A 24,329-nucleotide genomic window follows, 5' to 3' on the forward strand; every position below is an offset into this window, starting at 1 on the left:
AGTATATTCGTGCACAGAGGTAAATTTCTATTTAAACGTGTATACACACATTGATGCATGCATATACGAGAAAATACGTGTATATACAAGTAAGTACGTGTACACACGACAATAGGTGTATAGATACTTGTTTAACCCGAGTATACTCGTGTACGATGGCACATTTGTATTTCTACGTGTATATGCATATTTATGCGTTTATAAACGACTAAATACGTGTATATACGAGTATGTACGTGTACACATGAAAATATGCGTATAGATACGTGTTACCCCGAGTATACTCGTGTAAAGAGGTACATTTGTATTTCTACGTGTTAATGCATATTTAAGGTTGCATATACGAGAAAGTATTTGTATATACAAGTATGTTCGTGTACACACGAGAATATGCATATAGATGCGTGTTAACCCGAGTATACTCGTGCAGAGAGGATAATTTGTATTTAAGATTGTACATACAATTTTATGCGAGCATATATGAGAAAAGACAGGTATGTACGAGTATGTTCGTGTACACAAGAGAATATGCGAATAGATACATGTAACCCGAGTATACTCGTGTACAGAGGTACATTTGTATTTGTACGTTAATACGTTAAAAAACATATTAATGCTCGCATACACTTGTATATACGAGTAAAAACATGTATTAACGAGTAGTTTTGTGCATATCCGTATATATACGCGTTATCCCGAATATTCGTGTATACTGGAAATTTTGTATTTCTACGTGTATATACCTATAAGTACGTGTAAACACAAGTAAATACGTGAATATACGAGTAAATAAGTGTAAACCCATTTTTTTTTTTATTTCTACCTGTTATCCCGAGTATATTCGTGGACGGAGGTATCTGTAATTTCTAAGTGTATGTACAAATTTATTTGTGCATACGCGAGTAAATACGTGATTACACGGGTATGTACGTGTACACAAAAAATATGCGTATGGATACGTGTTAATCCGAGTATACTCGTGCACAGAGGTTTATGTATATTATATATATATATATATATATATATATATATATATATATTTATACATGCATATACGAGAAAATACGTGTATATTCGAGTAAGTTCATGTACACACGAGAATAGACGTATATATTCCTTTTTAGCCCGAGTATACTAGTGTACAATGGTACATTTGAATTTCTATGTGTATATGCATATTTATGCGCTTATACATAGGTAAATGCATGTATATATGATTATGTATGTGAACACACGAGAGAATATGCGTAAAGATACTTGTTACTCCGAGTATACTTGTGCACAGAGAAATTTGCTTTTAAACGTGTATATACATATTTATGTGAGCATATAAGAGAATACGAGTATGTACGTGTTCACACGAGAATATGCGTGTAGATAAATGTTACACCGAGTATACTCGTGTGTAGAGGTAATTTTCTATTTAAGATTGTACATACATTTTTATGCGTGCATACATGAGAAAATACAAGTACATACGGTGTAGATTTATTTCAATCTCTCTAGATTTAGTATAAAGTTTAATCTGACGAAGTTTAATCTGCTTACTTTAGTTGACTAAATCAATATGATTAAATTAGTTTGTCTAAATCAATCTGATTATATTAGTTTGACTAAATCAATCTGATTAAATTAGTCTGAACTAAATCAATCTGAACTAAATTAGTTTTTTTTCCCTACAACTAACCAAGTTAGTTTAAACTAACGTTAATCGTCGTCTGCAATTGAAAAAATCAGATTAAATATAATCTGAACTAAATGTGAGTCAGATTACTTTAGTCGATTGAGGATTTAGTTGATTAATGCACAATACTGGTTTAAACGCATATTCTCGTGCGTACACGTACATACTCGTATATACTTGTCTTTTCTCTTACATGCACGCATAAAAGTGTATGTACAATCATAAATACAAATTTTCCTCTGTGCACGAGTATACTCGGGTTAACATGCATCTATACGCATATTCTCATGTGTACACGAACATACTTGTATATACACGTACTTTCTCGTATATGCACGCTTAAATACGTATATACACGTAGAAATACAAATGTATCTCCATACAAGAGTATACTCGGGATAACACGTATGTTTACTTATATTCTCGCGTGTACATGAACATACTTGTATAAATATGTACCTTCTCGTTTATGCACGCATAAATATCTATATACACGTACAAATACAAATGTAGTTCTTTACACGAGTATACTCGGAGTAACACATATCTATACGCATATTCTAGTGTGTACACGAACATTCTTTCACGTACACGTACTTTCTCGTAAATGCATGCTTGAATATGTTATGTACATACACGTCGAAATACAAATGTACCTCTTTACACGAGTATACTCGGGGTAGCACGTATCTATACGCATATTCTCATGTGTACACGCACATACACGTATTTTCGCTTGTATGCACGCATAAGTATGTATATACACAATTAAAAGCAAATTTACCTCTGTACACGAGTATACTCGGGGTAACACGTATCTATACGCATACTATCGTGTGTACTCGTACATAATTGTATATATATATATATATGTATTTACTCGTTTATAAACGCATAGATATGCATACACACGTAGAAATACAAATGTGCCTTCGTACACGAGTATACTCGGGTTAAACACTTATTTGTCGTGTGTACACGTACTTACTCGTATATACACGTATTTTCTCTTATATGCATGCATCTATATGTATATACACGTTTAAATAGAAATTTACCTCTGTACACGAGTATACTCGGGGTAACACGTATGTTTACATATTCTCGTGTGTACATGAACGTACTTGTCTATACACGTGCCTTCTCCTATATGCACGCACAAATATGTATATACACGTACAAATACAAATGTACCTCTTTACACGAGTATACTCGGGGTAACAAATATCTATACGCATATTCTCGTGTTTACACGAACATACATGTATATACACGTACTTTCTCGTATATGCACGCTTAAATATGCATGAACACGTAGAAATACAAATGTACCTCTTTACACGAGTATACTCGGGGTAAAACGTATCTATACGCATATTCTCATGTGTACACGTACATACACGTATTTTCGCATGCGTGCACACAAAAGTATGTGTTTTCACAATTAAAAGCAAATTTACCTCTGTACACGAGTATAGTCGGGGTAACACTTATCTATACGCATACTATCGTGTGTACTCGTACATAATCGTATATATGTATTTACTCGCTTATAAACCCATAAATATGCATAAACACGTAGAAATACAAATGTGCCTTCGTACACGAGTATACTCGGGGTAACACGTATCTATACGCATATTCTCATGTGTACACGTACATACGCGTATTTTCGCTTGTGTGCACGCATAAGTATGCATATACACAATTAAAAGCAAATTTACCTCTGTAAACGAGTATACTCGGGGTAACACGTATCTATACGCATACTATCGTGTGTACTCGTACATAATCGTATATATATATGTATTTACTCGTTTATAAACGCATAGATATGCATACAAACGTAGAAATACAAATGTGCCTTCGTACACGAGTATACTCGGATTAAACACTTATTTGTCGTGTGTACACGTACTTACTCGTATATACACGTATTTTCTCTTATATGCATGCATCTATATGCACGTTTAAATAGAAATTTACCTCTGTACACGAGTATACTCGGGGTAACACGTATGTTTACATATATTCTCGTGTGTACCTGAACGTACTTGTATATACACGTACCTTCTCGTTTATGCACGCATAATTATCTATATACATGTACAAATACAAATGTACCTCTTTACACGAGTATACTCGGAGTAACAGATATCTATACGCATATTCTCGTGTTTACACGAGCATACTTGTATATACAAATACTTTCTCGTATATGTAAGCTTAAATATGCATGAACACGTAGAAATACAAATGTACCTCTTTACACGAGTATACTCGGGGTAACACGTATCTATACGCATATTTTCATGTGTACACGTACATACTCGTATATACACGTATTTAGTCGTTTATAAACGCATAAATATGCATGTACACGTAGAAATACAAATGTGCCATCGTACACGAGTATACTCGGGTTAAACAAGTATCTATATACCTATTGTCGTGTGTACACGTACTTACTTGTATATACACGTATTTTCTCGTATATGCATGCATCAATGTGTGTATACACGTTTAAATAGAAATTTACCTCTGTGCACGAATATACTCGGGGTAACACGTATGTTTACATATATTCTCGTGTGTACATGAACATACTTGTATATACACGTACCTTCTCGTTTATGCACGCATAATTATCTATATACATGTACAAATACAAATGTAGCTTTTTACACGAGTATACTCGGGGTAACACATATCTATACGCATATTCTCGTGTGTACACAAACATACTTGTATGTACACGTGCTTTCTCGTATATGCATGCTTGAATATGTATATACACGTCGAAATAGAAATGTACCTCTTTACACGAGTATACTCGGGGTAACACGTATCTATACGCATATTTTCATGTGTACACGTACATACTCGTATATACACGTATTTAGTCGTTTATAAACGCATAAATATGCATATACACGTAGAAATACAAATGTGCCATCGTACACGAGTATACTCGGGTTAAACAAGTATCTATATACCTATTGTCGTGTGTACACGTACTTACTTGTATATACACGTATTTTCTCGTATATGCATGCATCAATGTGTGTATACACGTTTAAATAGAAATTTACCTCTGTGCACGAATATACTCGGGGTAACACGTATGTTTACATATATTCTCGTGTGTACATGAACATACTTGTATATACACGTACCTTCTCGTTTATGCACGCATAATTATCTATATACATGTACAAATACAAATGTAGCTTTTTACACGAGTATACTCGGGGTAACACATATCTATACGCATATTCTCGTGTGTACACAAACATACTTGTATGTACACGTGCTTTCTCGTATATGCATGCTTGAATATGTATATACACGTCGAAATAGAAATGTACCTCTTTACACGAGTATACTCGGGGTAACACGTATCTATACGCATATTCTCATGTGTACACGTACATACTCGTATATACACGTATTTACTCGTTTATAAACGCATAAATATGCATATAAACGTAGAAATACAAATGTGCCTTCGTTCACGAGTATACTCGGGTTAAACACTTATTTGTCGAGTTTACATGTACTTACTCGTATATACACGTATTTTCTCTTATATGCATGCATCTATATATTTATACACGTTTAAATAGAAATTTACCCGATTAAATTGTACACGAGTATACTCGGGGTAACACGTATGTTTACATATATTCTCGTGTGTACATGAACATACTTGTATATACACGTTCCTTCTCCTATATGCACGCAGAAATATTTATATACAAGTACAAATACAAATGTACCTCTTTACACGAGTATACTCGGGGTAACAAATATCTATATGCATATTCTCGTGTGTACACGAACATACTTGTATATGCACGTACTTTCTCGAATATGCACGCTTCAATATGAATATGTACGTCGAAATACAAATGTTCCTCTTTACACGATTAGACTCGGGATAAAACGTATCTATACGCATATTCTCATGTGTACACGTATATGCACGTATTTTCGCTTGTGTGCACGCATAAGTATGTCTTTTCACAATTAAAGCAAATTTACCTCTGTACACGAGTATACTCGGGGTAACACATATCCATATGCATATTCTCTTGTGTACACGTACATACTCGTATATACACATATTTACTCGTGTATGCACACATAAATATTTATATTCACTTAAAAATTCAAATATACCTCCGCACACGAACATACGCGGGATAACACGTTTATATACATATATTTACGCACATAGTCGTATATACACGTATTAACTCGTGTATGCTTGCGTAAATATGTACATACACGTAGAAATACAAATGTGTCTCTGTTCATGTGACATTTATATTTTACGAATTTAATCTGAATTAAAAATTTAATCAAATTAATTTGATTACTTTTAATCTGATTACTTTTAATCTGATTACTTTTAATCTGACTAAATTCAATTTGATTAATTTAATCTGAACTAAATCAATCTGAACTAAATTAGTTTTTTTAATCAACTAACGCGTTAGTTTAAACTAACGTTAATCTTCGTCTGCAATTGAATTAAATTTTTAAAATATTAGTCGGAACTAAATGAGATCAGATTACTTTAGTCGATTGAGGATTTAGTTGATTAATGCCCAACACTGAACTGCTCACGATTACAGCGGCGAGATAATTATCTGCTGCGAAAACTTCATATCTTTTAATAGCATTGATTGCAGTTTTGACAAAAAGAAATCCAAGATTATTTACCTTTGAGGGGAGACTGTTGTACCTTGACAATGGTGTACCTTGCGCCATGCACGCTAATCGGCTAGCACTTTTACCTAGTGAGGAATCACGGTACTATGTCAGCCATGACAGTCTCTCTACCTGCCAGAGTGAGTTGTAGGTTGAAACTCCAGCTTTTATGTGGACAGTGATTGTTTTGTGATTTTGCAAACAAAAGTAAATAATTCCAGTGTTACTTAAATGAAATTGGACTTTTAAAGACTAGTGTTACCCAACTGATTGACACTCGCCTATCTCTCGGTAAGTGTATTCAACATTTAGTCTTTACTTTTTACAAAGCTGTTAGGTTAGGGTAGCCACTTTTGTATAAACATGCACCCTCGTGTACCTTGAAACCAAGCTTCATCTTGTACCTTGAAACACGGATCAAGGTACAATAGGTTGTAGTGTTTTTTTTTTTAGGTAGGATTTCATCATGCCTCGAAGTAAAACTGGAATCAAGAGGGATCCAATAGATGTTGAGGCATTGCAAAATGCTATTGAAGCAGTAAGAAGTAATGAGCCTGACAAAAAAAAAAAGACTTTTAGAGAGGCCGAAAAAGTATTGTTACAAATTCTATAAATAGTAATTATTTTTATGATTGATTTGTTGTAATCTGGCTAAATTTGGCGTTTATTCCTTTATTCTTCATCTAAAAATTACTGTAGTAACTTAACCTGTAAATAGTTTCTTGTAATGAATATACAGCCCCCTTACATTCAAATGAAGTATATGGTCCCTCCATTTCTGCACGCTAAGATTTGTGAATGGAATAAAAAGAAAACATCGAGAAGCATTTCGAATTTTGTGGCAACTTCTCTAGGATTTATAAATAGCCACTGCCGACGGCGGGATGAGTTAGTCCCGTTTTAGTTCTTGCTTTGCAAAGTGTGTTTTAGCCTTGCGCTGTGTTTTTGCATATTTTGATGTAAATAATAAATTAAATTGACAAGTCATTAATTTATTATTACTTAAAAGATACATATATTTTCCGTATAGTTGCAGTGCTATGCATAATTCTTCAAGTAATTTGGCGACCCTTAGAAAGATAGGGCCCCAGTCGGCCAGTGCGATAATCAGGCCCGGATTGTTGTGGTAACCTTAAGCTCTCCCGGATGGAAACCATGCACTTCCTGATTGAAAATTAAGGAATTTCAATCACAAACAAGTATGATTGTTAAAAACAAGAAAATCTTGAAAGAGTTGAAGTTCCTATACCAATTTCCACCTCCAAAATAAACAAATCCGTTTTGAGTTTAAACACCAATGTGTGGCAGAGAAGGAAAACTCAGTCGAAAGTAATGTACATAGTACTATCTGATGCTTTTTACAACAAACTTAATTAATTTATTTATTTAATTCTTTTTTTGTCCGTTGCTACAGTTGAGAGCTCATGACACGAGCGACAAGTATACTTTAAAATAAGGCAGTTTACATGTACATAAGCAAGTCCATTTTATGCCCTGCCAAAAGATTCAGTGACTTGGACAAAGTACTTCTTTAAAAATCCCAAATTATGCACAGCCAGCACTTAAGCAGATAAGGAAGCCCGAAAAACGTCACAATCCATTTTTCATTCTTGCCTTGAACTACATAAAGCTTGTTGATCTCTTTTTGCCGGTCTTGAAACGTCTTAGTTGTTTAAGAAGATAAAAATAAGCAAACATGAGACAGTGTCGCATTTTTTTAGGTACATTATCCGAAACTTCTATTTTGCTTCGAATGAGAGGCAAATCCAAATTTTGACTGACGATTTGACAAAATTATGATCATTCAGAAAAATTTGGAGTTCTGTAGTTCTATTTGACAGAAGTAGCATGAGGTTAAAACTAATTACTGAAGATGTAAATACAAATTACAAAAAAAAAAAAAAAATGACCTATGTAAAAAAAACCAACACTTTTGCCTTCAGTGTCTCATATCTTTTAACATTTCTGAATAGGCATTTTACATGCGTACATATTTAATAGCATTTTACTCTGAAATCCATATGAGATGATTAATTATTTTAATAATTTTTGATTAATTTTAGCTCTGAAATAAAATTAAGTTGTGAGTGTCATTTTTACAAAATAAAAGTTAAATGCTTTTAAAAATTTATCAATCATATATATTTTCCTCCTTTACCCCTAAATCAGCCTGACGTGATCAAGCCTAAATCACTGTCAAAGACGCTCAGAAGCATATACTAAAAGCCATTCAAACAAGAAATTTACCGAATTACATGTCAAAAGAAATACTTGATCCCGTCACTCGTTCTTTTGTCATCCAGATAATATGATGTGGCGAGCACATTCGAGATATATATGATCACACACACAGTACATTCGAGAATTAGGCTACAGGAAAAAACTGAAAGCCTGAAATATGAGCCGCCAGGAATCTTCCAAGTTTTCATTAATTAATTTCCAAGCCGCAGATTATTCTGAACTTATTGATCGGCTCATGTGTAAGCTGATACCACTACCATTGTTGTCAAATATGGCAACCGAAGACTTTGAACTTCATTGAAAGTCAAAGCTTTGCTATAGCTTGAATATTCGATACTACACTCAAATGGTAGAGAGATGTGCAAAACTTGTGAAAGAGGCTGCAAGAAACTATTGCAAGCATGAAAACCCAGAAGGTTTTCATAGTAAATAGCAATCAGATCAAGAACATTTGAATCGAAGTCAGAAATTAAAGGACTTCAGCATAATGAATCACATCCAAATTGGTTGGTTGATTGTGCTGGGTGGTGAGCTGGACTCGGCTCGCTGCCACCGCTACCTGGTTAAGGCCCGCCATTTAGGGATTCAGGGGGTGGTTCGTTGCCTCTCCCGCCCCCTAGAACACCCCCCCACCAGAAAAAATTTGAAATGGCGGGCCTGCACCTTGGTGAGTCCTGAGTCACTTCAGCGTAAGAGCAGTATGTAAAACATCAAAACGGATACTTAAAATACACCGCCAATCAAAACGGATGTTTAATAGTATATTTTTATAGCTATATGTCAGCTTAAAAAGTTTTGAAATAATGTGACTTTTACTTTAAAAATGGTATTTTAAGGCTTTCTACGCGAATTTAAATAATCTACGATCTGCCCCCAAGTTTTTTATTTGCATTTCAGTAACTACAAAGTGTATTTCTTATACCATTAGAAATGAAGTAAATTATTTTTTGAAAACAATATAAGTCTTTAAAAATTGCAGATTTTTTTCTATTGTTTCTCAACTTCAGGGCTCTTCCGCGATTTCAATTTTTTTTAAATACATTTTTTAATTATTTTTCCCGTTATTAGGATGCCAATGCGCAAGTTTTCCGCGCTATTAGAAATTGATTAGGAAAAAAAAATGTTTTTCGACCCACCCTAACCTACAACTAGTAGCAATTTAAAACAACCGGTTTAAATCCTTCTTAGAGCCTAAAATGTGTAAAATCGTCTTTGTGTAATAAATTTCTGAGCTGTTTCCCATCCGTCAGTGTCTTGCTTTGTGTGCATATAGCACGTCAGCATTGCGCTTGCCTTGGAACTATTTGTTCCCGAGTGTTTCTTACGTGTTATCGCGTTCTCTAAACTCCCTCCAAGTTTGTACACGACATTCAGGGACCCCCTGTATATTGCAAGAAAATCAAGCTGCTGGAAATAATCAAACCTAATCCCGGTAAATTTATTTTCTCACAAGACATTTTTTTTAACCGTGAATATAACTTTAATACTTTTGTTTTCGTTCTGTTGGCGTTCTAATGAGTACATAAACTACTCATTAGCACGCTAAAACAATTGGTCTTAGTGCATTAAATTCATGAATCTTAAAAGCGATTGTGTGAATGAGGAGCTGTTTGAATTAGAACCGAAATGAATGGATTTTGATCTATGATAGAGTTTCCTCTACGTCATAATTCTAGACATAAATTAATTAATTTGGAAGCACTTGAGCAAAGATGAGGAGAAGTGGACAGCTTGCTGTGTTAGTTTAAGCTCGCTATTGTTTTGATTAGCGGTAGTCCTAAAAACAACGAGGCAGGATAACAAAGCCAGTATAATGATTCGGTTTATCAATAATAGAGCAATGTTTCAAGCAATTCTGACCAGGAAACCACACAATTAGGTAAATAATTAAAAAAGTTTAATGGAGTTGAAATCGAAGGAGCATTGTAGTATTGCAGTGAAACAATTTTTTGACGTAGGGGAGACCAAGGTTAGTTGTTACAATTTTTTTCGATATTTTTTTTTACGCTAAACTATTTTAATTATTTACACGCGTGGAACTTTAAAATGCATCTAGATTATTTAACATTCATAATATATTTTTTAAAAAATGATTAGAAGCCACTACTCCAAAATATTTCAAGTATTTTGAATAGATGTAGATTGTAACAACTTACCCCACCACTGCGCATGTTGTTACAGTATATGGGGTTAGCTGTTACATGAGATATATTTTAGTAATGAAATGAATTTTACACATTTTCTGGTTTATTCTGTTAAATTTTAAAACTTCTTAACCACGTTAAAAATCAAAACCTTTTTGGCTTCACAAATTTACTTCATTAATGACTTATTCTAATAAACTATCATCATCATTATCATTGTCCGCGAACTGCAATTTTCACAAGCATATAATTTAATAATATATAAATAAATAATAAATAAATAAGCACATAGTTCATGTGCCCATTTGTCACAATTGCCGTTTAGTTGGTTTTTTGGATTCTGAGTACGGTTTAGAGCACTCTATGCAGAACCAGTCTACATCATATTCACCCGAAGGATGCACTGTTTAGACGCACCTTTTTGCATTTTTTTTTTTTTTTTGCCTTTGTGTCTGTTGATTTCTTTGTTAGACACAATTTCCTTTTCACAGATTTTTGTTTCCCAGCTTCGGCTTGCACAACATTTTTTTACTGGTGTATCTGTTAAAGTGGCGCTGACCTATGATTTCCGCTTGCGAACCGTCTTCACTTCTGCACTGCCTGCAGCGTTGGAGAAAAACCTATAGATATGAATAATACATTATTTATTATTATTATCATTGTTATAATAATTATTATTATTTATTCAACCATACATATTAACATCAAATTAATCATAAAATGAAAGAGATCAGAATTATTTTTATTATTATTATTACTATCGTCATCCAACTACAGTACTTTATATGCCATTAAATCATGCAATAACACAGATCAGTAATACTACTTATCACCACTAGCATTTTTCATCTTACTGCAGAATCTCTCTAGTGTCATAAAATTCATCGGCTGCGTTTCGTAGTGAACTACCTGCAATTACTTCTTTAGATACATCCAGGTATGTTTCTTTAGGTGTTTTGCACCTGTCCGTCTTGTTTTTATAGTCCCCCGCCATATCACATTTAAAAAGGAAACATAATATTAAATTAAAACTTGCATGGGGCAAGTTGTTACTTGTAACTACTAACCCCATCAAAATTGTAACAACTTGCCCCATACGACGCCACTTTAGTTATTGGCACATATTACTGGTATTATATCTTTGTACAAAACTTTTAAATATGTTAGCACTTACCTAAAAATGTAGGCTTTCATGTGGTATAGAAATAAATTCGTTATCTGCAACGGCTTCGCCAGAAATAGAAAAATAACAGCGGAAAGAAAAATTACTTCCCGACTCTAAAAACCGTTTTTCTTGAGCACTCTCCATGCTACTGACTGCAAGCACTCCAGTGATTTTCAGGGAATGCAGATGGGTGAGTGCTATCATCTACTGTAAGGAAAGTCAGTTTCTCATGGCGGTTACTTTTAAATTCGAATGTAACAACTTACCCCGTGTAACAACTAACCCCGGTCTCCCCTATGCGTCAAAAACATGTTTTCCTTATGCTATTTTGATTGCTACACATTTCAATATTGTTCATTATTACACAAACGTATTGTTACAAATTTTGTAAATAGTAATTGTTTTTATGATTAATTTGTTCAAATCTGGCTAATTTCAGCGTTTGTTCCATTAATTTTCATCTAAAATTATCGTAGTAACGTAACCTGTAAATAGTTTCTTGTAATGTACATACAACCCCCTAACATTCGACTGAAGTATACGGCCCCCCATTTCTGAATGATAAGATTTGTGTGAATGGAATAAAAAGAAAATATGAGAAATTGGTAGAACATTGCAGGATTTTCTGGATATTTCTTTGCTGGGCATAAAACGCCGGGCGTGAATGAGTGAATGAGTCAGTCAGTTGGCTTTCTAACTGTTTAGTCTCGTCTTTTACTGCTGTCTGTGAATGAATTAGCGCTTGCGCTGTGATTTTCGGATTTGTTCTTTTCGCGTGTTTGGGATTCAAATGCGTGGTGTGCTGAGTAATGTACAGTGTTTAACGATATTCGATTAATTGCTGGATGTTTGAAATTGTTACCTGCTCTATTCTAAATATTTGTAAATAAAGTCATTGTATTTTTATCAAGATTTGAATCGTCATTTCGAAGCAAGTTTGAAGTTGCACCGAACTCGTAACAATATGGTTTCCTGGTTTGGAGGTTCTTTTGCCTTCATACAGAAGTTTGGTAAAACCTCATTTACTGTTTGCTGTACAGTTTCGGTCTCCTTATTTCAAGAAAGATATTTCCTCATTAGAAAGGGTTCAAATGAGGACTTGAAAAGAGACTCCAGATTCAGATTATGATATGACTTAAGGGGGAAACCATTTTCGGAGGCCAAAATTTTAGTATTTTTCGTGATTTTTTTTTAATTGGAAAGAAATAAGCAGAATTTCTTTAAACTCGGAGGATATTTTATTCAGTTTTTTAAGTACACCTTGTAATTTTTTGAAGTCATTTCCACCAAAATTAGTGGAGTTAGAAGCTGCTGTCCATGGGCGGTCGCCATCAGAGCTTGTTGCTGGTAGGCATTACCGAAGCCGCAATTTTTGTCAGTAATCATTACAATTTTTTTTCTCGTAAACAACATATTTGTCTAGAATATGAACCTAATTTTGATCAAAAAAGTTGAAATTTTCACCTTTTCGAGTTGTTTGATTACAATGTTACGTTTTTCTACCATTCTTTCTTTTACATTTCCTGCATTAAAAAATATTTTTATCAAGAATACCATCAAAGAGTTTCATATTGAATTCAATTGAAAAAGAATATGCGCACAAATTTTCAAAACGATTGGTCAAATTCTCTTTGATATAGAATGACCACCAGTTGAAAAAAAATTGTTTCGAGAAAAACGCGTTTGAAAAAAAGAAGGAAAAAAAAATGCTGTGATCGTTTTCGAATCTCCACAGTCATTTTAAGCGCTCACAACATTGGAACTAATCGGAATTTTTCACTGAAAATTTTGGCAACATATTCTTGAATAGTTTTACCAACATTTTATGACATAAAAAAAAAAAAAAAAACTAGATTTTTTGACCTGTCTAAACTGGTTTCCCCCCTTAAACAGCTTTATATGTACAAGCACGCAAGCAGCAAATGAATGTCAGAAGGTACAGAAATCAGATATCACAGACAGAAAGAAGCACCTTAAAAAAAAACCCTCTCTACACCTTTTTTTTAAGGCGATTATCACCAGTATTGTTTTCATTCTTCGTAAATTTGTTTCAACAGCAGTTCATCATTTCAATTCATACTTATTTTCTTTGACATTGTCTCAGGTTCTTAACAGCAGTAACCAAATTCATTTACGAGTAACTGCAGTTTTGTTACAGAATGACTTCTCTCTATCTCTTGGCACTATATAACTGTATTTTTTAGTTCCAGGAAGTTATCAAGGGTAATCAACGTAGTAGGGCTGTGGATCGCTTTAAAATAGAATATTTTTAAGAAATTAAAATTAGAAAGTAGAAATAAACAAAAAAGCTAAAAGACCTAACCATTGCATCGAAATAAAATGTCAATATGTTTTGAATGAAGAGAGATTTTCGAACTTTCTTGTAACATTTTTTTCGAATTGCGATTAAAGCTTGGTTCCTTGATCGTAGGGATGGTTAGATGTGGAATAAATTAATCTTATGAAACAGTTTGTGCAGTTTTTGAAGTATTTAACGATCACAAAAAAGTATTTTGTGATTGATTTAAAAGGCAGACATAGATACTTTTAATTTTTTGCCACATGTTATTGATACTAATTTTAAAATCTACCTCATCGAATGTATATTTACTGCAAAAGTGCTTTACGTGAGAGACAATTTTTTTTTCAAGGTTCAAAAATTTTGGCTTCAAGGGACTACTTTTCCCTCACATGTTTAAAACAGATAATACTTTTATGCTTAGTGGAATCCCGCTATAACTATGCCGAATATTTGATATTCGGCCAAATCACCAGGGAGCATGCCAAGTAAAATCATGAAAAGAAGTTTGGATGTAAAGTTTTTTAATTGCTAACCAAATGTCAAGATTTTTTCCCCGACACGGTTTATAAGTTAAGAAATGAATGGAATGTTTTTACTCTTTAATTAATTTCTTAAATCACCGCAAGGTGGCGTAGTCAAGTTGTAGATCATGGCTAGAGTTGTTTAATAATGTTTTTAAGGTAATTACGTTTTTCAACTCAAATAAAGTACATTTCTTTCCAGTGTACAGAAATCTTTTTTTTTTAACACATTCAGTGCTATGAGGAGCAATAATGTTGGATAATTTTTGCAATACAGTTTTTTTCTTTTTTGCATTATGTATGATATAGTTTAATTTCAAAGAAATTTAAGTCTGTGTGTAGATATGCTCTTTCTTCCAAATGCTCTCCATGCAATTTTAATATCGATTACTTTCCATGATTATTTCGTTCATCATATTGACTTACCTAAAGAAGAACAACTGCGCGAAATCCAGTCCCGCAAATTTTCGATTTGAATCTGGTTATGATTCACTCCATTGTCTAAGTCCTATTATTTTATGCATAATAACACGTACCCATGATAACACGTTGCTCGTATAATTTTTTAAAAATATAATTCAATCAACCAATACACATGCCCGGATTACCATTGAGCCCAGGAAGTCTGACTGACTTGAGGGCCATAAAAAGTTACAGACCATATAATGCAAAATATGTCTTGAATTTGTTTATTATGATGTTTAAAATCAATAACGATTCATAAAGTTTATGGCAACGTAGTACTTAACTTTAAAACAGCTATTTTTTTTATTACCCGACACACGAAGGAAGGGGATTATAAGTTTGATGTGTCTGTGTATCTGTGTGTTTGTGTATCTGTCTGTGGCACTCTAGCGCCTAAACGGATGAACCGATTTTGAAAAAAAAAATGTTCGAAAGGAGAGTTGATTAAGAATGTGCTTAGCTAGGTTGCGTCTTTGGATGACATTAACTAACGAAGATATTAATTAAAAACTTCATAAAGGTTTTTGGTGATTTTTGAATGGAAAACATATTTAAAAAATTTAAAACTTAATATAAGATTGAAGAAAAACTTTGTCCGCGTCTGATAGAATGTATTTTAAACTTCCATGTTACATAGAATTTAACTTACAACGTTTTTTTTAAAGCAGATTATAATAACGGCTAAGCTTTTATTCACGCGATTGATCACCGAATTCATTGTTGGCCGACAAGGAAATTAAAAGCAATGATTTAAAATTTTTTATCTGTTGTCAGTTTCTATTTGTTAGCAAATAAAATTGAAATTGATTTTAAATAGTATAAGACTTTTAAAAGGATTTTCAATTTTCCCTCCTGATTCTACAATTGCCACTCAGTCGGGCTTTTTTTTAATTTTTAATTTTACATGGCTTGTGCAATCTTGCATTACTCTTAGTTTACACCCTCAGCGTACACAAATCACTAGCATATGTAGCAACAGAAAAAGGTAGGCAGTTGCATCTCTACATCATTTTCGTTGGTTGTACTATTCTAAAAGACCCCTGTTTGGGCACACTGTCCTAAAATATCTAAGTATCTATATTGTGCACATTAAAACTATCAATCCTGAAAGTTATAATTTATTCAGAAAGATCCAGTCATATAAAATCTTGAAAGCACACTATTTAAGAAATAATAACAACAACAATAAAATTATATTGACATATACACAGAAAGACAGCACCATAAAAGCCTTCTTCATCTATGTGTTTTATCATACCTCATGATTTTCCTAAATACTTGGCGGAAATCTTTATTTTTCCAGCCGTAAACAATGGGGTTAATGGCTGATTTTCCAAAATAACCGCACACAACAAAGGGTTTCAAGAGTCCAAATCTATCTTGATTCATTCCATCATGATATCTAACTGTAATTACGATGAGGTATGGTAGGAATCCTAGGAAATTTACACCTAAAACCAGTGCCATCATTCTCGCTGTTTTAGTCTCCTGACGAACTTTGTGGTTAAGTTCAAGTGCTACAACAGCTCTTTTGTGCCGCCAAGCTTCTTTAAATATCATCATGTACAAAGTTGTTGTGATTATGAACGTCAATAGAACGACAGATGCGACGGCCGCGAATACGTATTCTTTGGTGTGGGTATAATACAGGTCACATTCTTTGGAAGGGTCGAACTGCTCTCCAATACCAAGCAGTGGCAAAGAACTGAGCACACCCATAGATGCCCACACAGCAATCACGTACAATGATGCGTGGTTTGTCCTCATAACACTGTGGTATGACAGAGGGTGCAAAATTGCGACGTAACGGTCCACTGCGACACCGACTAGACACAACATTGAGCAGTTCGAAGCATAGGTTGTGAACCAATACCTGAGCATGCAACTAATCCTGTGACAGGATAATGATTGTAGGTCAAAGTAGAACAGAATGTAGTAAGGAACATTCAGACCTACAAGTAGGTCTGCAGCAGCCAGGCCGAGGACAAACACATTCGTTACATTCCTCAGCTGTTGATATCTGAAAGAAAAATTAAAACTGGTTTAGAAAATGGAATTGACACTTAAAAAATACCATCTTTTGTGAGACATCTGATTGTTGAGATTAAGGAGATCCAATTAAAATGATTTTGTTTTCAGGAAAATTTTTACTTCAACAAGGATTGATTGCAACATTACCTTCATATGTTAAGTTGACTGCTTCTCGATCCTACTCAGCCGTGGGCATGTTAACGGCAGTATCTGCAGAAAGGACTTTTCGAGATGTTTGAAGAAACGCGTTTTGGATTCAATACTAACAGGGAAATGTTGGAACTAGGCTTTGTTTTTTCGCGCTTTATTTTCAGCGGAAGTTACTACCCTTTACCTGCTTATTGCCCTCGGAAGTTCTTATAATAATATTTTAAATTTCAAATTATATTTTGATGAGTTTAAGAGAAATAACGAAATTGCAGTATTATGGCAACCAGTTGTGTTTCTGTTTGCACTTTGTTTAAAAAGTTTCAGGTTTAAGTACGCGCCCGTTGAGACATAGCTACTTAGTTACTTCTTACTACTTTGGTTAAATTGGCGCATACCTTTTAAAGGCAGAATTAGAAATTTCCTAACTTGGTGATTAGCGTATAAAAGGTTTTACGTGTGCGTGTGTGTGTAAGTGTTCGTTTGTTGTATAAATTCATAACGTGTGACATGTGATTACATTGATTTGTCAGCAAGAAATATACAGTATCAATCAAAACCTATAGAGCTCAAATTTTTTTCTATTGTTTTTTTATTTGAATAACATTTCGGTAGTTTTCACTAAATTACGAAAAGGAACAATACAGTGCCTATTTGTAAAATATTTGCAAAAAACAAAGAAATTGTGAAAGCTTATTACAATATATAATGAAAAAAAAATGTATATATGAATAAATTTTTGTTTGCTGCCTAGGAAAATTCAGGAATTAAGTATATTTAGGTAAATAAATCATTATATTTTAAAATATTTTACATATTTTCAAAAAAGTATACTCCGTGTAAATAGTAAAGTAACCAAATTATTTCGATATTTGCAGATGTTGAAGAATTTTTTTATTGAAAATCTTTCGATATTTGAGGTTCAATGTCCATATAAAACAAGTTGACGTGCGCTGACACATATGAAAACACTAGTCTCAGGTTTTAATTAATTTGGGTTTGAAGTGTATTTTTGAGACAGCAAGATCAAGTCAAATATTTGTTAATTCTCTCTCAAGCCTTTAATTTATCTCCTCATTAACATCAATCCTTGTGAAGAACATGCACCAAGTCAGAGTTTAACTTCGTGTCTTTTTCCAAAGTATAGGAACACTAGATACCATTTCTTTTTTTAAATATTATCCACTTACTGCCAGATTTCATACGTCTGATACTTTCCTTCAACAATGTAAAAAAAGTTAAGCAGTTATAGCTTTTTCAAGTGTTACTTGACGCTTCCAATTTATTAAAAATCATTCTTTTTTGAAATTTTCTGCGAAAGATATACATTTTTGAAATCCTATAATGGACAAATTTGACGTCATCTTTCCTAGGTCATCTCTCCATCTGAGATCAAAATGACCCCAAGTTCTAGCTGGAGTAGGTGTGGCCGAAAAAATAGTGTTGAACGCGCTCATTGTTCAGAATAATAATGTGGCCAGTCTATTTACATCTTTTAATTTCTACGTATAAATTTGACCACATTAGGTTCTTTAGAGGCACGATAAAGTTCTAAATTAAAGCATCTGTGCCAAGCAAGCTTACACTCCTCCATAGATGGCTCTAAGTGTCCGCCAATCAGACATGAAGAGCATTTTCATTGTTTACGTCATTATCCATATTTCTGAAGAAGAAGATGGCCAAGGAAGGAGAGACCTGGAAGAAAGCTTTTGAAAATACGTTTCACCCTCATATAGTTTTCCACAGGGTCACCAAAACCTAGGCGGGATCCTTGTTAGTTTGAACAGATCCATCCGCTCCGCAACCACTAAATTTATAAAACTTATACTACTCCTTTTCTGACCTCCCCCCCTCCACTAAGCTTCCAACTGAGCTGGCATCTCCCATTGTCAGGTCTAGCTTTCTCCACTGCTTTTTTCATTTTTACTTAATGCTTTGGGGTTATCATTTTATTGTGGTTATACTTCCCGTCGATACTTTATTGTCATTTACACATTTAAAGGTTCTATTTGGGTGCATCCGCGACACAGCTTGGAGTACATCTTTGGCGTCTGTTTGTCCACAAGTATGTATCAAGCGTTTAAACCCATCGGACTTATATACCTTAGTCTTCTTCGATCTCTTCTGGTAAGATTGACAATATGCAAATATTTCCCCGCTCATCGTAAATTAACCCCAAAATTTCGTAGAAATACTTTGCCAGGCGCAATAAATCTATCTGTTATATATGTACAAAGTACTGGGTGAGTATATTGATTTGAAACTATTTTTCAAGAAAAGTAGCTAAACTCCGAAATATTACGATATGTTTGATTGTGTTTTAATTTTTTGTGGTATAGGAATTTTTAAAACTAATGTACAGTCTTGTGATTAAAACTTGAATCTCAACCACAATCCTCCGTTAAATTTACTGATTTTTTTCTGAGAATGTCTAGCTTGGATAAGTATTATAAACTAGTGAATACCTTAAAAACTAGTGAATTCTGTTTTTTTTTTAAATAGCTCCGTTTTTAGCATTGTTATTTTAATAAATTCAATACCGGAAATTGATCTTTACAAGAGTACCAACCTTTACTACATAAGCGATCTTCAATATTTAGTACTCAAAACTCTTTGGGAATAGTTTGCTAGCATAAGGTTTTAATGTGTTTTTCTCACATGAAAAAAAAAGAGATCAAATTTGTTTTGGGCAAAAATGCATTAGAACTGCACTGACAAGACACATTTCGGACGTTTCTTACTAAAATGTATTGACATTCTTCTCAGTATTATAGTTCAAACTTCAAAAGGAGAAGATGGCCTAGAAAGAAGAGATCTGGAAGAAAACTTTTGAAAATACGTTTCACCCTCATATAATTTTCTATAGGGTCGCTAAAACCTAGGCAGGCTCCTTGTCAGTTTGAACACCAGACCCATCCGTAACCACTAAATTTATATAAAACTTATACTGCTCCTTTTCTGAATTAGGCTCTTAATGAGAGAGATAGTTTTTCGTTCTGGAACGCTATTAATCGAAGGCGACATTTTTTAAATATCCAGTCAGTTTTAGAAAAAAAAAACCTATTAAATTGAGTATATCTTGCAAATGAGGCATTGAGAAGCAATAGGATGTAAATGGCAAATTTAAAATTTTTGAAATAAACAGTACCAGTACAATTGATAGCGGCACCTCTACTCTGTAATGAAACAAAAGATAGTACTAGTAGTCCTGGTATATGCTGCTATACTGCATGATTTAGGAAAAGAAAATTCAATGAAAGCCTCCTCAGGACTGGAACTTAAATTGCGTTTTACTCAAAACTTAAATCACCCTCTTACATCCCTTTGCTTCTCACTGCCTCAAATGTACTTTTTTCAATTTCTAAACTGTGTCTAATTTTATAAACACGAACACTATATCGTTTAAGTTCTGGCTTTTAAGAAGCAAAAATTTGATGCAAATTTTTGAATTCAATATTTTGAATACGGAAGTTTTAATTAAGTGTACTAGTGGAAATGTTACTTTTATTGTGATTGCATTGTTTATTCATGGTTAGGTAAAAATGGTAGCTATAAGCTACAGGTGTTATGGTTTTTTGTGAGTATGAATTGCCCTACTTCAACAACATTCTTGATTATTGATTATAATTTTGAAATTTTATTTTGTTTTTGCTTCAAGTTAAAAGCTCAGTTTTATCTACGCAACTGTTTAGAAAAGGAAATTTCAAACTTTATAGTCTGAGATGCGACGCTGGCTCTTTCACTAAGTCCTCTACACCCATTATGTAGTAGGTTTAATTAAAGCATCTTTTTCTTTGAAGTGTTAAAGTTGTAGATAAGTTTAAGGAATTGATTTGTGTGTGAGTTTTGACACCATGAAATACTGAAGAAGTATTACAAAACTTTGTAAATTTTGTGCCTTAAAAAAACTTTTCTTTTTTTCATTTTTCTCACAGAATTGAAATTGTTCAAATTTCTTTTATATTGAAAATTTTTCGTATGATATTTTTTTTAAATAAAATTTTGTATTGTTATTCAACAACTTAATCAATTTTTTATTCTTAAAGTAGTTTATCATATTGGCATTAAAATATCAATTGAATTGAAAAACATGTTTTTCCCTTCTTTCTTTTTAGTCTAAAGAGTAGTTCTTCCAAGATAAACCATCATGATAATACGAATTGTAAATATTTTGTGCTTTATTTGTAGTGTAATACAGTTTCTTTGAAGATTTTTAGGTTGTTTTGAAACATTATAGGGTGTAAACAAAATTCGACGTCACTGTTTCCACTTTTTGAGGACATAACTATAACATCAAACACTTTTATTAGTTTATTTTCCAACAACTGTTATTCTAACACAGCAATGTGTTTTTACAACGGGCTTTTACTAAAGCATTATTATTTTTTGCGTTTTGAAATTATCATCAGCTCAGCATTTCTGTAATGATGACCTTGAACTAAGAAGAATAGTTTGAAGGACCGACGTAACATAATGCGTGACTGATATTGCGTTCCTCGTAATTCATTTTGCGACCTCATTAGCAAGTTCTTTTTCATCATAAAACATTTATGCAGTCCATTTTCAAAGTCATCAGAAAGCTGTGAATTAGCTCATGAATCGCTAATAACTTTTAAATTGTAATAAATTGCGGAAAGATATTTTGACTTTCATTTAATTTATGTAACATTAGAAAGTTAGGGAACATTTTATGAGATGATGATGTTTTTTGATGTATATTTTTTAAATGGAATGAAATTTGGAAAAAAAAAATAAATAAAGAAAGAAAGAAAAGAAGAAGAAGAAAAGGTGAGACTTTCAAATGCAGGTGGTCCTCAATATTAGGTTATCTCTGGACTTCCGTGAAACTATTCTAAAAGACGGGGAGACTTTATAATCGATACATACATATTTTTCAATAAATAAACCCATTTATAAATAGTACAGTAAAATTCAATTCGTTTAAAAGTGTCCGAACATAGTTTTTAAATGAGTTGAATCAATTAAAATTAGTGGAATCAATAAGAAATTACAAAAATTTCAGCTTGGAATAAAACTGCATAGCACAATCATGATCAGGAAAAGTAGTAATAAATAATTTACAATCCTTACAACAGTGAATACTACAAGACTGTCGCGATTTTTCTTTAATTTTCGCACGATGTTTTCCAATTTTTTTCTGAAAATTTTCTGCAGCGCTCTCATGGCTCATAAGAAAATAGACTCACGACATTTTGCTGTAATTGCTTCTGATTGTGTTACCAGTTCACTTTTTATTACCTCTGTAAGAATACTATAGGGTGGCCTAAAAACATTTCGAAATTTTAATTTTCATACTAAACAGTGAAAAAAATTTGGAAGCTTCTGTTCGTCATCTTACCCAACCTTCCCCCTCTATTTTAACCCATGTGTTATTTCGATAGTTGGACTTAAAAAATATTGAATTTTTAGTATTAAAAATGAAGTCTAAAATTAAACAAATGTTTTAAAGTGAAACAAAAATTCTGAAAACCGATTGCATCAAATTATTTTATAATGAGTGTTGTCCTTTGGAATGTTACTAAACTTGCAATTAAGTTTTTAAAATAAGAGTATTAAAAAATTTTTTAAAATAATCTTCTACGATTAAAAACTGAGCGTATCTATGTATGTACCTATGTATCTATGTCCGAGTTACTTCTCCCGAATGTCAGTAAACTGACCATCGAACCAGGTATCGATAATTCGTAGTTTTTCCATCTTTATATTTGGTTAATTAACATTCCGCAACAATGCTTTTATTAAAATTTATAGCGTGAAGAAAATCATTGAAGAAGCGAAAGATTTGTTTCCATTTATTTTTGTCGAATATGAACAAATAAAATTCTTGCTTTTATTTTAAAGGCTTTTGGTGTAATCGGGGGATTTAAAATGTTTACTTTTTGGTTATTTTTCCGCAATCTGCAGCAAAATGTTACTGTTTTTTTTTGTTCAAGCCTGAGTGTTGAACACGCGTCACTTGACATAACTTTTATTTTCCAGGTAGACTGTGCAAAGCCAGGTGACGCAGGTAGTTAAGGAGTTAAAATCTGGTTTGATAACGTACGTCAAACTTCATAATTTCTGCACGTGGTTCTTGTCTTCCTATCATCATAACTCATTGTAGTAAATTCGATCTTTTTAAAACGAAATGCAACATTATAGATGTACTTAACGGTTAATATTTTGTTTTTCTTGTCATGATAATGAAAGAAGTACGGGTCATAGAAATTATTTGAAAAAGTGGAAGTAAAATAATCGTCTTAAAGATTCAGCAATTATTTTTTGCTTTAGTTTCAAGAACTTGAATGTAAAAGCTTTAAAATGTTATGACCATGGGCATCAATATAAGGTATAAATGTCTATTGAATTCAAAGGACTCACCTTAATATTGCGAATACCACTAATACATTTCCTGCAATGGCTATGATGGAAAGGATTATGTCGAGTAGCGCGACTATAAATATGGTGCGATTTGGTTTAGGTTGAAAACAGATATTTTTCTCAAGGTCTTGAAGGTTGAAGTCTCCAGATAAATTGTTGCTGGCATTACCGGCTGAGGCGTTGAGCATTTCATGAGTAATGATCTGAAAAATGAAGACATTTTTAGAATTGCTGAATTAGACCGGAAGCATTCTAAACGTAACCTTCCTCCATTTTCAATGTTTTTATGCACACATAATCGGAAGTGCTGACATGAACGTGAGAAAAGAAGAAATCTGAAATGATTAAAGCTTCAAGTTTTTTTTTCTTTTGTAGAGCTAGGAATACATGCAAATGCATATGTGAATATGTAACTCAATATATTTTTGCCTCATATATATATATATATATATATATATATATATATATATATATATATATATATATGCATAAAAACGGCAATTTTTCGAAATACATGGATATTAAACAGCTT

At 33.1% G+C, this 24,329-nt stretch overlaps 1 protein-coding gene across 2 annotated transcripts in view; it reads right to left on the reverse strand.

Moving 5' to 3' along the window:
* Positions 1-16,393: 16,393 nt before the first annotated feature.
* Positions 16,394-24,329, reverse strand: part of LOC129222078 (adenosine receptor A2b-like) — a 59,764-nt gene continuing 51,828 nt past the window's right edge. For both annotated transcript variants that reach the window (XM_054856511.1, XM_054856519.1), the window contains exons 2-3: positions 23,798-24,000; positions 16,394-17,258 (exon numbers count right to left, since the gene is read on the reverse strand). In XM_054856511.1, the coding sequence (XP_054712486.1) occupies positions 16,475-17,258; positions 23,798-24,000 (987 nt within the window). In that variant the 3' untranslated portion in view covers positions 16,394-16,474. The remainder of the gene's footprint in view (positions 17,259-23,797; positions 24,001-24,329) is intronic.

This window comes from Uloborus diversus, chromosome 1, assembly GCF_026930045.1.
Source record: "Uloborus diversus isolate 005 chromosome 1, Udiv.v.3.1, whole genome shotgun sequence".
In the NCBI taxonomy this organism is placed as follows: Eukaryota; Metazoa; Arthropoda; class Arachnida; order Araneae; family Uloboridae; genus Uloborus; species Uloborus diversus.